At 33.3% G+C, this 15,048-nt stretch overlaps 1 protein-coding gene across 1 annotated transcript; it reads left to right on the top strand.

Annotated features, from left to right (window-relative positions):
* Positions 1 to 4,292: 4,292 nt before the first annotated feature.
* LOC148610640 (peptidyl-glycine alpha-amidating monooxygenase B-like) lies at positions 4,293 to 13,500 on the top strand. Its single transcript, XM_088595870.1, has 12 exons — positions 4,293 to 4,459; positions 5,572 to 5,624; positions 6,425 to 6,482; positions 7,559 to 7,652; positions 8,220 to 8,329; positions 8,663 to 8,740; positions 9,791 to 9,839; positions 10,605 to 10,672; positions 11,757 to 11,836; positions 12,503 to 12,556; positions 12,938 to 12,987; positions 13,230 to 13,500. Exons 1-12 carry the CDS (start codon positions 4,408 to 4,410, stop codon positions 13,372 to 13,374), a joined length of 891 nt encoding a protein of 296 aa, XP_088451996.1. The 5' UTR covers positions 4,293 to 4,407; the 3' UTR covers positions 13,375 to 13,500.
* Positions 13,501 to 15,048: the final 1,548 nt, after the last annotated feature.

Here is a 15,048-nt window from a genome sequence, read left to right as displayed (position 1 = left end):
TAATCAAAAGAATGTAATCCAGGGACAAAGACCCGACATGGAAAACAGACATACACAACTAAGAACATACAGTAACTAAAATCATACATACAAAGTAACAAAAGCAAATGAGCAACTCGGACTCCACTAAAAACTGGGAGCATGGACCAGGTGCACCGGTAGGGTAAGCGTTCTCTGCTTTTCTAGAAACATCCGCCGAGTTGCTCATAAAAAGTCAAGTCCGGGGTAGACAAACGAGGAAAGGAAAACTATGACCCGTTGAATAAATCAGTTTTCATGGTGCAGATGGATACACCATAACATTTACAAAACGTAATTCACCTGATTGTAATCACATGATTGGCCAAATGCTTAGTGGCGTTCGAAAACACTGTATCGGAAATGTAAAACAAACATAAGTAAAAAGAACAAATTTTACTGCTTCGGCTATCTTTTGTTAATGATTGTACTTGTTTGTAATAAATTATAACAACCAACAAACTGTAAAATATTCTTATGAAACTTTGTAACCCATTTATAAATCTAGAATTTACAGAACCACATACAAATGCAGTTTTGAAAGAACAGGAAAATTTGTTTCCAAGAATAAACGATATTTTCACAGTTCACACGTGCAACCACATTACTTCAATTTTCCACTAAGAAACAATCCAATCAATTTCATTAAATTTTGTCCAGTAGTTTCTGTGGAGAAAATATTCAAAGTAATAACATTAAAATTGGCTAAAACAATATCAAAAAAGGGTTATAACTCTAACATTGCTTAAAAGATTAACAAAAAGAAATCTCATTATGTTGAAAATGTTTACCTCGTGTCAGAAGTTGTCTAACACTAACGGTTTTGGAGATATATGCGAAAAACTTCAGTATAACCTGTATTTACTATTCTTGGTAACGGCAGCCATGTTTTCCGACAATCAAAATTAAATCCTCACATTAGTTCTAGGCAAAACATCCTAAGGAACATTCATACTAAGTTTGGTTGTAATTTGTCAAGTAGTGTCAGGGGAAAAGAGTTGTAAAGAAATAACACCAAAATAGCAAAAAAAACAAGGATATTTGACTACTGATAGTTCATTTGCCTTGTCTGAAATTTTTGTGTTATTTGCAAAACACCTACTATTTTACCTCTATAGTATGTTTGCACTAAGATTTATGATAAAACAGGCGACTTTAATTTTACTGTCATACATTCTTCTCACATGCAGCAATATCCTTTCATCTCCTGCCTATGGTGTTTATATTTCATAATTGATTCCCTACGCCATAGTAAGTACTAACTACTCTGATTTCCTTTGAACGTCATAAATATCTGCGTAACAGACTCCTGAATCAGAATTTAAAAGGTCTCTTACCAAATTTGTTTTTAGATATCAGACGTTGGTTGAAAAATACTCAGTTCCATCTAAAACAATGAGAAATGAAAGAGGAAAGTTTAACGCACTGTAAAACCTAGATTTAACCCAATCATTTCATTTGGAGTGCCCGTTCCAAGTCAGGGCCATTGCGGTACCAGCTTCTCCGGTGGGGTAATATCTATTTTTCCAGATTTATTTCGGACTTGACTTGATTATGGATCAGATTAGTGTTCGGTAAATTTGTTGTTACCCTCATTTAGTTATGGTGTTCCTGTTTTCTAGCGAATCAAAAATCCCCAAGATACCCTTAGAAACATTCATGCCTTAGAGGAGAAGACGTTTGATAACGAGTGAGGACGAATGCCAAGTGATGACATGTATGTCTCCCATGGCCCTTTAAAAATACTTTTTTTAGTTCTTTGTTTCGAATATTTCCTAATTTTGGCTTAGTTTAAGGGGTGACATATGCTGTTATGTGAATGAGTATAGTTTTGAAAATATCTTCATTTTCAGATTGCATATTCATTTAAATACATATGCAATTTTTTTTTTCAATTATTATTAACCGTCAGCAATTATAATATTAAATAATGATTTCAAATCATATTATTTATTTTTAAAGTCTGCACATGTAGAGATAAGAAAACACGTTTGAATTTTGGACTTTCAAAGTGATAATTCACAATTTATTGTCTATAGAACTATACCAATATACAGTAATGCGCTGGTGATGTGGAATATGACCATGTATTCAGAAGCATAAAATAAATGCGTAAATTTCATTACAAGTAGGAAGCTCACATTGCACATTGCACATTTCTTGTATATGGTGAAATGCAACAAATGTACAACTTCAAACATTATTTAGTTAAAACGGTGATTGGGAAATAATCTGCAATAAATTTGAGCACTCCCTTCAAGTTTCATATTATTATTATATTAATTATGAATTAATTCTTCCTACCAAAGTTGTAATCAAAAGATATAAAACCACTTATATCCAAGGAACAATCAAATCAATAAAGAAATAACATCAAAAATAGCAAAAAAAACAACGATGGCTATAACTCCGACATGACTGTAACTCCGACATGGCTATAGGTCCGACATGACTGTAACTCCGACATGGTTATAACTGCGACATGGCTGTAGCACCGACATGGTTGTAACAGATTTATATGGAAATTTGACTACTGATTGTACTTTTGCATTGTCAGAAATTTTTGAGTTATATGCAAAAAAAAAACTATTATTTTAACCCTATGGTCTATTTGCACTAAGATTTATGATAAAAGTGACGACTTTAATTTTACTGTCATAAATTCTCCTTACATATGCAGCAATAAGTCATGAATGGCTTAAACCTTTCGTATAATATATATATATTTGCATTTGCACTTACATGACTTCTCGGTAGAAATATTGTGACCTATATCAAATCATTTTTTTTTTATTGGAGGGGGGGTAGCCCGTTTCCTTCGGACATGTTGCATTTTTCATATGACCGTTTCGTATTGTTGCTTTTTCATGCTTTTTCCGTAATTAGTTTTGTCCACTTCTCTTGATCAGCTTTTGTGGACTTTTTCTATTTACTTTCCTTGTTAGTTTGAATCGTTATCTGTCTGTTTGTTGTCACTATTTCATGACATCATTTGACCCATGAAATTCCCATTATTGTATATATTTGATATGTTCTTATCTCTCTACGACTCAGTAAGCCCCATGGGAGTACCCAAATGAACTTTAAATAAAAGAGAACGCTTCTTCTCTCTCATATCAAGGCTTTAATCTGTATATTGAATCTGAAACTTAAAGACAAACGTGATGGTTTTGAAGTGCTAACCTTTCCTGAGCACCTGAGTTCACTGCGGTGGGTTTTTTTTCTATGTGCCGCCATGTTAAACTTATCTTCAGTTCAGATTGTATTTTACTCTGTTAGCCATATAATATGTAGATCGTCTCTATTTCCTGTTTTCAAGTCCTTTTATCTTTTTACTTTTATATAGGAACGACCTAACAAAAAAGCCTTTACTCCCAGTGAGTCAACACTTCAGATTACCTAACCACTGCCTCGATGATTTCAACAAAATGAAAATCTTCATCGTGGAACACGATCTGGAGCGATCTACAGAGAGTGAAGCGGGAGAGATTTTGGATAAAAGAACTCCGTGTTTTACACCCACACGGAATTAACAAAAAACGTTAAGTTCTTCCTATTTTGTATAGTTTCTTATAACAGTGTTTGTAAATATTTTTATTTTTATAGTTCAGTATTCAAGATCAACACACAACGTGTGTCTATAGCACAATGTTCAAGATCTTTGTTACTGTCGGTAAAATTTTATGCGTCACAGGTATTCACCTGATTAGGTAGTGAGTTGTGTTCACAGACCATTTACTTTCATACACACTCAGTTTATTTAAGGCACTGAAGAAGGTCAGTTGTTGACTGAAAATTTTGCCCATTATATAAATTCCCAACGATGTTAGAACTGTCAAATGTGCGATGCAAAATTTTGGTCGATCCCTCCGCGGGACTCGAACTCGTACCGCTGTGACATCTATATAAAAATGAAATATATATATATATATATATATATATATTGTTTGTTTTATTTTTATTTTTTTTTTTTTTTGTTGTTGTTGTTGTTGTTGAATTGTATTCTTTTTCTCTAATATTTTTTTTGCCATATCCATTACCAACATAAACCGTTCAAAGAAAGAAATAAAGCAAAACAAACTTAACAACAATTGTTTCATACATTTATTCGTAGCTTTTTTTCATAATTTTGTTGAATTTTTATCGTTTTCAACTTGTCATGCCTATCACGTATTGTTATTGTTGACTATTTTACACGTATTTCCTTGATAAGCGGCTCCGTTATCTGACTTTTGGTTTTCGCTATTTTATGACATCATTTGAACTAGAGAATGACCTTAACTGTAAACATTAGATCCGTTCTTATTTTTTCTGCAATTTTGTAAACATGATGGAAGTATATATAGAAGTGTACTACAGTTTGTTTTATTGTAAACAATTTCTGAGATCATGGCCATGTTTATTCTACTAACTCTAATGGTAATATCTACAGTCTCCAAAGGTACTTATTTAACACACTTTTATATTTTTAATTAAGATGATTTTAATTCGTTTTTTTATGCAATATGATTCTCGTTTGATATTTTCTTCGATTAATCGTGTTTTTTTTAAATTGAAATCATTACCTCTGAAGGTTAAGACAAAATTTTGACTTTTATTATCTATATATATTATGATATTTTGTTTTCTTTAGATGGTTGTTGTAATTGATTTATTTTAATGTAATATGATTTCAACGTGATGTTTATTTCGCTTGATTTCGTGTACAAATGAAAAACATCAGATTTCAGAAGGTTTCGTTTTGTCATAAAGATCTATTTAACAATAATGTAAGCGCAGTAATTTTCTCTGTGTTTTTCTTTTTCTTTCAGAGAAAGTTTTTTCGTATAACACTTCTTTTAAAAAAAAATGAAACATCATTACCCTTGAATATGTTTCTTTAGCATGTTCTGCAACAATTAGCAGTTGCAAAAATACATACGTTTAATTTTACAAGTTTTGCTCTCTCTGCGACACCTACTCTTTCATCGCGAAGAAAATAGATAATAAAGTTTTGTTTCCGACTTCAGTTTACATCTATGCTTTCATGTAGTACTACAATCATTCAGGAAGACTGGGGAGTCTTACTTATTAGGTCTATTGAAATCAGTGTAATTCAGGACTCATCTTCGTTGCGCTGTTTATCTATACAATCAGTATCGATTTTTAGTAATAAAATCATTATGAACAACATGCATGTAATTCAAACCCCTTTGAGGGAGCTCTTTATAGCTTATAATCTGATACTGATGATTAGGGTTTTTACGGTCTTAACTACCCTTTAATGTCACGCGTCTCGCTAGACCGTCCTTAAGAATCTTCACTTGTTAGTGGATGACTGACGGTTCCTTGTGGCGAAGCTCAGCCTTCAGGATGCCTGACCAACAAACAACTGGGCTACTGCATTAACTTTCTGGCCTACTCCCAGACCAAAGTGGGTCAGGGAATGTTTCCCTGCCACTCTAACCGTCTAAGAGGTACACCAACTGACAAGTGGATGCCACACCTAATCAAGTCAATTATTGCGAAAAAAAGGATGAATTCTTAAAAAAAAAAAATTAATTTTTTTTCTAGGGTCATCGGAAAATTCAATGAATATTCAGATGCCATTAGTAAAGACTGAACAAGTAAGCTGCGCTATGTACCCAGTTAAATGATAAAAAAAACAAACAAACAATACGTAAAAAAAAAAAACAAAATAATTTAAAAAAAAAAAGAAGTATAACATTATATCTGCATTTTCATAGCCCTTGTCTGAGTGACCTTATCAGACAAATGATTACCTCTTTTTGAATGGCCCCGTGCAGGTCCGGGTGTTAAAAGAATAGGCCTGCAGCAGCGCTAAGCTTGTCGTAAAAGGCGACTAAATAGTGCTCAGAAACCTAGCCGGGGGCTAGGCGCTCTGCCCACAGAGCAACTGGGATGTGTGCCCCAGGTGGTGGAATGGGGTACCCCTTGCATGTTACATGCTGGGGTTGTCAGGCTATAATACGGAAAACCTGACCACAAACCATAGTGGTGCACCGTGTTGGGAAAGATGCCACGTTCCTCGCACGTTAAAGAACCCTGCTGTGGTATTCGATAGGAGTAGGAACCTTTGCGCTCCGCCACAGGAGGCTAAATTGCCCTACCTTACCCATCCCCCTTGTTCTAGTGGCAATCAAAATTTGTCGACCCTATTATCCTTGTGACCCATCCTTTTTTTTTTTCTTCATTTCATGTTCATTTTATCATCCATTTCATGTTCATCGTCTGAATATACCTGAAATATTGCTGCTCGGACGTTAAACCCCAACAAACAAACAAAACAATCTTTTTGAATGAGTTATTTCCAAAACTAGTAATATTGATTTTTGCTTTCAAATTTAAATTTTAATTGATATACATGTAACAATATGCATATTTGAAAAGTTACTCACTTTTTCAGAAAGGAGAGTATATGTGCTATGCTCATCCACTAGATGACTTCGATGAAAAATACATAGGTATGTGCGTTTTAAATGAAATGTAAATGAAAACTCACGTTGATTTGTTCACACCTAATATCATCAGTAGAAATACTTGCACAACCAGAAGACAAAAATAACTTGAACAAAAAATGTTTGAACGGTATTTGTGTCTTTGAGCTTTTGATGAACTGAAGGTTATAGCGCGCGGTAATCAAAAGAATGTAATCCAGGGACAAAGACCAGACATGGAATAATGACATACGCAACAAAGAACATAAAGTAATTAAAATCATACATACAAAGTAACAAAAGCAAATGAGCAACTCAGACTCCAATAAAAACTGGGAGCGAATGTTGAGGTAGTGACATAGGGTCCGTTATAGCTACAAAGACTATAGGAACTATTTTCTATTCCCTCTACATTGATCTCGATATAAAGTTTTGGGACATCCTCCAATTTGTTATCTTTGTTATCAACCAGTCAATGCAAACTTTTTATTCATTTGTTGTTACGTCTATTAAACGCTCTGTCATTAAAATAAAACATCATAATTCCCGACTTGCGGACCATTATTTTGTCAATATTTATCTCCCTTTGGAGCAGGTGTCTATTCGGAACACGTAAGGTTTTCCATCCGATATCGACGATACTTTAGAAAATCTCGAAAGTCAAAAGGGAATTTCTCGTTCTACTGACCCTGCCATCAATGGCAAATGAAAATCATCCTTATGTAGCCTACCAACAAAATGAAACACCCTGTAAATTTTAGAAACACCGTTGTGTTTGTCTGCTGGAGATTCCATTTTCATTCGAGTTACCTCTTTTTTCTGCACCCGAATCCGATCATCGATTAAAGAGACTTCAAAATTACACCTGCTCTTACGGGAGGTAACTCTGAAGAAACAGGATAAAATATGGCTGCATCCCGAGCTCCGCAAGTAGGAAATATTTCAAACAAAAACATGCATGATTGTGTCTATTCATCATTAACATCCATTATAAAATTCAATTGAATAGATTTTACCGTCTTTTAAATTACAACCCATATGCTATGCATTGTCTGACATAAGGAGTGTCTGTTTGCACTAATATGAATATGCTATCGTTCCAGAAAGTTCTATGATAGATGTAAATACAAACTCAAAACTAGTACACCATGTATCTATAGGGGTCTGCGGGCAACCAGCTTCTGATGTTAATCTATGGTAAACATTCTTATTACATATAAAATACTATATAACAGAATCGCATCAAGAAATTATTTAATCAGTAAATATTTCGGAAATTATACAACCTAAAAATAGCTGTAAACATATTGAAATTAAACAAACAAATCTTCACTATAATATGAATCTCTTGTTCAGATGTTTATACGCTATTTTACTTGTATGTCAAACTCATCACTGAACCTCGTGCGCCTCTTGAAATTTATAAACAGCATAATGTGTAAATACCTTTGCCGATCCTAAATTAGTATATAACCGATGATGTTTTGCGATAATGTTCTATTCTTGATAGATACAAGTAAAAAAGGCAGCAGTAAATAAGGCCTACGGGGGAGACTGGGTAACGAGGACAATGCACTCGTTCAGACGGGAAGTCATTGAACATGCTCAATATACTCTTACGAGAGTAAAATTCTTTTGCTCTACCCGAAACCTTAGCTCGCAGAAATATAATTCATGCTTATACTCATCGACTTTCCCGCAGTGAATATTGTGACTAAATTAGGGTATTTTTAATCTTCCAGATTGTTCTGTGTTTTATTACAGGCAGTGTAGTAAAACCCATCTTAAGGGTAAAAACTGTGAAGGTGCAGCTATCAATTTCGTTGGTTGGGATGACTTGATCGGAACACATGATAAGTTCGTTCCTCCAAAAGGTAACGCCGTATAATAAGATATGTTTTTTTTTTAACAAAATGTTACAAAAGAGTTGATGTTTTTATACCCGTAATTAGATATAAATGATAAAATTTTCAGAATAGATCCTTTCGTGTTAAGTTAATGAGTATGCTCAATATACACTTCCGCGATGTACAAAACAATTTTCATCGCAGAAGTGTATGTTTTCACGCATGCCTATTGAGTATCCCACAGTTGATCTACATAGGTAAAAATTATAAGCTGACTATGCTTAACATGAATAAAGACCTCAAAATTAATCTATACAAATGATATCAGATTCTTTAACTTCCTTTTTACAATTCTTAAAGGTCTGAACATAAAAGTTGGAAGAAAAACGCCGTATAAATATCTCCTTATAGAGGTCCATTTCAGAGAGAAAGTTGAAGGTAATAATTTTATATTCTTTTAAAGTGTCCTTGGATTCATTCAAAATTATTCAGAGCTCACAATGTAATCTTCATCACAGTAAAGTTCTGTCAATACACGTAATATGAACAGTGTATTGAATGTACCGTTAACAACATTCTTTCTATTTTGAGGATTTATAAATCAACCAACCAACCAGTCAATCTATTTTGAGAATGTCAATTGACATATATTTCGTTTTCGTTTGAAGGTACCGAATGAGTAAGCGTGCACGTACACTCTACTTAAGGAAGTAGACCTAGGGTAAGGGAAACAACTCTTAAAAATCATTGGAACGTTTGTATTATATGCATTTTACATCAATTTTATGTAAGCATCTAATTAACTTGGATTCATTTTATTCTGCTTCAAATGAAAGCTTGAGAGGCTTAGGTGAAGTTGTGTATGATGCAAACATATCACTGATTTCTTTAGTTATGTCCCTTACCCTAGGTCTACCTCCTTAAGTATTCCATCAGTACAAGTCGTTGTAAGAATCATGTAAAATGGAGAAACTCTGAAACAGTAATGGCAATACCAAATGACCTGACAGAAGGTCCCACTATTTGAAATGAAAAAAAGCTATCAAAAAAAAAATTTTGACAATTGTTCATTAGAATGTTAGAAAAATGGAGTTATCAACCTTATTATCTTCCCTGAAATGGTTATTTTCAGTGCATTCTCTTGCAATTATGATAACTCATTTTACCGATTGAAAACATTGTGGAATATGGAAAGTCTTGTCTTTATTCCTAGATTCTGATGGTACAAACAGTCAAATAACACTCTGAAAATGGTGGGTTATATCAAACTTTAATATATCCCACTGCCTGATTCTTACCGAGTCTGATTACAAGTATCCTTTCTTTACCTTTCTACAGATTTCAAGGGAGAAACCGATTTTCCTTCAGTTTATTCTTGATTTTTTCTGAGTTGTTAGTTTTTTTTGTTTTTTTTGGTTTTTTTTTTTTTTGTTTTTTTTTTTTACTTTATTTTATTCTATGGTTTACAATGTGACCATACTTTTGCAGATCCAACAGTTGATGCTGCTAATGTTGCTTTGAAATTCACTACATCTTTGTAAGTATATATACATGCATCTGTACTGACCGATTCACATGAAAGTTGTTGAAATTGAAAGTCACTGCTTCTCCTCCAAGCATGGGTATTTAAATGAGCAGAGCAACGACTGATGGTTTCAAGTCAGAATAATGTGTCTGAGTGTGGCAACCTGCGGGTTGTTGCTTTTGTGAGATATAATAAAAACCTGGCTCAGCGTGTCGGGCAGGGTCCCTTCGATTGGTCAGTAGTTTTCGTCCTGAAAATGCATGAAATATCTGCTTAAGGACGTTAAACCTTAATCAATCTGTTGTATTACATGTAAAGTTTGCCAAAAGTATAATGCATACTGAGCTTTTTTTTTTTGTTATTATTTTGTTTATTATATTTTGATTTAAAGCATTTGATTAACAAAATTTTGCAATATCATTTTAAACGCGGAAGTTACAGACTGACTTTAAAAACGCTTACGATTTGGGCAATTAACTTACATACAAAAAATACAGGTATTAAGATTCAAAGATATTGATACATTTCACATCAGCAGACTGCTTGATCGTAAGCCACGACACTTAATTTCTTCTGAAAACCTTCTGGTGGTCTCTGAAAGTTTTCATTATTTTGTATTTAGCTTATACCGAGGTGCATTTTTTTTCACCAGGGATGTGGGATAAGTTTTTTGTTGTCTTTCATATTTGTTTTTGTTTGTGTACGTGTATCTTTACTGTGATACGTGTACATTCAACTCCTTAAGTATTGTAGATATTAATATTGATTTTTTTACAGAGGGAAACTCCAATACCAGTCATATCTTCTGCTGAACTCGGGCTTCATACCTGGAAATCATCCTCAGGGTTTGTATGCACTTTCTCATGTCTTTTGATTTGACCTCTGTGCAGAAAACAGACTCTGTTACACTTGGGATTGTCGGCCTTTAAACGTAGAACCCTTTATTTATCAGGTTCTTGTTTTAAAAAAGGTTGGATAGTTCCTCTTCGTTTTAACCAAGACTTGACAGAACATCTTATGAGCAACTAGGAAAAGGAAGGAAGCTTACTCTACCGTACAGCTCCATACTCCCAGTTTTTAGTGGTGTCTCGGTTGTCCATTTATAAGTTAGTTTCTGTATGTATAATTTTAGAAAGTTGGATTATTCATCATATTTTATCTGCTTATCTATTTTCTTTTGTTTTGTAGTTTTGTTTTTGTTTGTGTTGTTGTTTTTGTTGGTTTTTTTTTTGGAAGAGGGGTAGGGTATTTTGTTTTGTTTTGTTTTTTGTTTGTTTGTTTTTTTATTTTTATTTTTATTTTTATTTTTATTTTTATTTTTATTTTTTTTAATTTTTTTTAATTTATTTTATTTTTATTTATTTTTTTTTTTTTTGGTTTCTTTTCTTTTATTTATTTAATTTCCTTATATTTGTCGTTATCATGGATCATGTTGTTGGATCATGACTAACACGCTATTCGTTCTAATTCATTTTTTTTTTTTTTTTTTTGCCTTTTATTCTCGAACAAGTTTCTTCACCGACATAGCTTGTCCATGGAACAAACCATCTGTTATGGCACACAGATATTATTTACATACTCATCATAATGGTGAGAAACCTACATTTTTGTACTGTCTTTAATTTGACATGCCCTAACTGATAACAATAAAAAAAAACATGATGTCGATTAGCATGCTACATAGTACAATCGTTCCTTACTATGTAGGAAGCAATTATTTAGGTATGTTTCATCCCCTCTTTAAATTAAGACTCGCTTTTCATTGTGGAAAGTTTAGAGTCTTCGTAGCGATTCCTATCAATTCATACCGACTATTTCAAATATGTCATTGTATCTCTTTCGCACCTATTCAACTCATTTCAAATTTCAAGATATATTTTAAATACCAAATGTTTTTTTTTTATTTCCTTTTAACATTTCTCTTTGAAGGCCTATTGGTTGAGGGATATATAGTGCGAAACGGGACTTGGATGCTAATAGGGAGCCAGTTATCTAAAGATCAACCGAGGGTAATAACAAAAATTACCGAACTGATAAACTATGGGCAATATACAGTTTATAATGTCAACATCACGACAAATTACCGTAAAGTTGGAATCAACTGCAAAGGTCCTGAATTGGTACTGGAAAGTGGTCGATAAACTAAACTAGGTTTTATAGCGCGTTACATCTATTGGTTTATAGTATCCGGTACATTGCAATTTTACAGGCAAACCAAAAATTACCATCGAGTCAAGTTTGTTGAGTTATATGGCAAAAGTCCAATGCTCTTTCCTAAATTTGTTTCGATCAATTTCGGACTGCTCTTTGGAATCATTATGATATGTTTTTAGTAATGAGAACGTAATATCACCATTTGTGTCATTTACGGGTTGTCTATAATCAATATGCAATAATTAATGTACAACTCACGATCTGAAAAGAGTGAGCGAAAATAATTGCTGCGAGATTAGGGATTTTCTAAGAATTTTTTTTTTAATTCAAACGGTAGGAATCAACAAAAAATGCATAATATTTAAGCTTAATGGAGTCGAGATTACATGTAGGCCTAGTCACATCAAGATGAAGACATCAAAATGGAAACTATCAACGAAACCAAGTAAAAACCATGCACAGCTCATTTTGGGACTTAGTTAGGCTGCAATTTGTCAATCTATTTGCATTTTACCTTTCAGGAAACCTACAGTATACCTGGTGGCCCGATAGAAATAAAGACGGGTGATATTCTGGTAAGTTCGGGGTCAATTAATTATGCTTTCTCGAGCTGATTAAGGCATATAACTACACATCAAAGTCTTTAGAAGTTGTTTTGCCAATGTGAACTGTAAAGTATTATAATATAGTAAAATACTGAATGTAGATTCTGAACTTACTAAAAAAGATAAATACATATGTAAAACTTTGGTAATTGTGTCAACAAGATATGAAAAAGACAAACCTAACTCTTCAGTACTTTGACATATCTGAATGAAAAAAATCTTAATAAGTGCACATGCACTTTCACATTATGACTGAGCAAAATGTATGCTTAAGTTTGTGAGAGTTGCTATCCATATGTTAACGTTTTCGCTAGCTTACTCTGGAAATCGTTTTCACTACTTTTTTTACAGACGGCGAGATGCCTTTATCTCAATCCTACTGATAAAAAGATTGACTTCGGGTAAGATTTAAAATACTGTCGTTTTAACTCAAAAACACACGTCCCCTATTTACAGCAATTTAGAACTGTGTTGTCTATGTAAATGACTGAAAATAGTCTATTATTAGAAATACTAGAAATACCTAAAAATAAATGCACTGCGAAAAAATCCTTTACAAACTTCTCTTGAACCGTCTTCTACAGTCCCTCTCTCATCATTTGGTATATTTTTATAACTCTGTTTGCTTTCCTTTCTTCCCAAGGCTTCGTTCAGAAATGTGCAATTTCAACATTGAATTTGGTTACCGAGAAGAAAACGAAGAATACTTTACACGGCCACTGGGTTGCATGACAGATTCACCATTGTTTTCATTCTGTGATCACCAACAAACCTCAGGAATTTGTTAAACATAATTTGTTTTGTATAGTTCACATTGTTTTTACGATATTATTTGAAAACTGGCACATTTTTCGTTTGATATTTTCGTATTTGCTTACATACGTTTTTTTAGTAATAAAACAACATAAATTTCAGTGAAACGTTTCTCTTATTTAGATGATGATGATGATGATGATGATGATGATGATGATGATGATGAGGGATTTTGTAAGCGATCTTGATTTTGTCGGGGTCTTTCAAAGCTTACTTGAAGGCGTGTTTACACATATTGAAGACCTTTTGCTGAACTCTGCTTCTGCTAAGGGGGTTTTAGCGTCCTTGACTACCCTTTCGGGTCTCGCACGAACGGAACTTTTTGATGACCTCAGAAAGTATTTACTATCTTTATAAGGATTATACGACGGTTCATTTGTTGTGTTTCATCAGATCTGTTCCCTTTTTTAGAAATTCGAAATTCTCCCAGAAGGGATATATTAATATTTTACCCCGTTTTTTCGGTTCCTTACGTTGCTAGTTAGTTTACACTGATTGTATAATACAGGAAAATCAAAAACGTAATTATTATATATCCTTTGCGACCAGAGAAATTTTAATGTTTAATTTTAAAGATAGTAGTTTTATAAATCTGCAGTCCTTTTCACCAAAAATCTTAAGTGTAAAATTAGTTGTAAGTTATGACGTCATAGTAAATAAAAGTATTGTGACGTCATAACTTCGGCTAATTTTACACTTGCGATTTTTTTGTGAAAAGGGCAACCGTATATAATCCTGCCCAAGTTAGATATCATACAAATCGTAAGAGAACGCCGAAAAACACCTGCCTGGTATGAGAACAAAATCTTCGGAAAATTATCAACACAGTGTTTAACCCACCTAGCAAAAGTAGCACTTGTAATAAATACGTTAATCGAAAACCTAACTAATCAGACCCTTAATTAACCACATGAATATCATAAACCGGCGTTTTGCATTCCGTTGATTTGCATTATTCTGAGGCAGACGGTATTGTCAAGTGGCTCAAATTAAACATAAAAAAGAATAATGAATTAGTGAATAATAGCCACGTTTAAAATGTAAAAAGGAATTAAAAAAATGTAGCTTTCGACCTGGCATTTCATTCCGCACTGAAGATTATTTTATACATCATCAAATATTTACAAACCAAATTTCATAGAACAGAGAAAAACAAATTACGGTTATTACATGAACGTACATAATCAGTTCTCTAAGATTTATTTAAGAGTCCTTCAATACGTGTGTACTTGTACATGTACAAAGTTCAAACTCATTTTTAGATATGATTAGTGCACTTAAGGAGGTAGACCTAGGGTAAGAGACACAACTCTTAAAATCATTGGAACGTTTGTATTCATCATTTTACATCAATCTTATGTAAGCATCTAATTAACTTGGATTCATTCTATTCTGCTTCAAATGAAAGTTTGAAATGTTTTGGTGAAATTGAATATGTTACAAACATATCACTGATTTCATGAGTTATATCCCTTATCCTAGGTCTACCTCCTTAAATGAAACGCGTGATTTCTTTATTATCACGAACTACTGTGATCATTTCTTTTGCCTGCAATGTTGTGTAGCTTAAATACTGGTATTGGCATTGGATCCTTGTGCATGCAGGCAGTGAAAAACCATTTTATAGCGCATTAATTTTACAGTTATTG

Source organism: Perna viridis, chromosome 8, assembly GCF_037379345.1.
Source record: "Perna viridis isolate PV_CMFRI_1.1 ecotype Kerala chromosome 8, ASM3737934v1, whole genome shotgun sequence".
Taxonomy (NCBI): domain Eukaryota; kingdom Metazoa; phylum Mollusca; class Bivalvia; order Mytilida; family Mytilidae; genus Perna; species Perna viridis.
The sequence above is the reverse complement of the archived record's forward strand: the minus strand, read 5'-3'. Positions and strand labels throughout refer to the sequence as shown.

Coding starts and splice junctions, on each gene's coding strand:
- LOC148610640 (XM_088595870.1), top strand. CDS start 4,408: ATGGCCATGTTTATTCTACTAACTCTAATGGTAATATCTACAGTCTCC. Junction 5,625..6,424: donor CATTAGTAAAGACTGAACAA/GTAAGCTGCGCT, acceptor TCACTTTTTCAG/AAAGGAGAGTATATGTGCTA. Junction 8,330..8,662: donor TAAGTTCGTTCCTCCAAAAG/GTAACGCCGTAT, acceptor CAATTCTTAAAG/GTCTGAACATAAAAGTTGGA.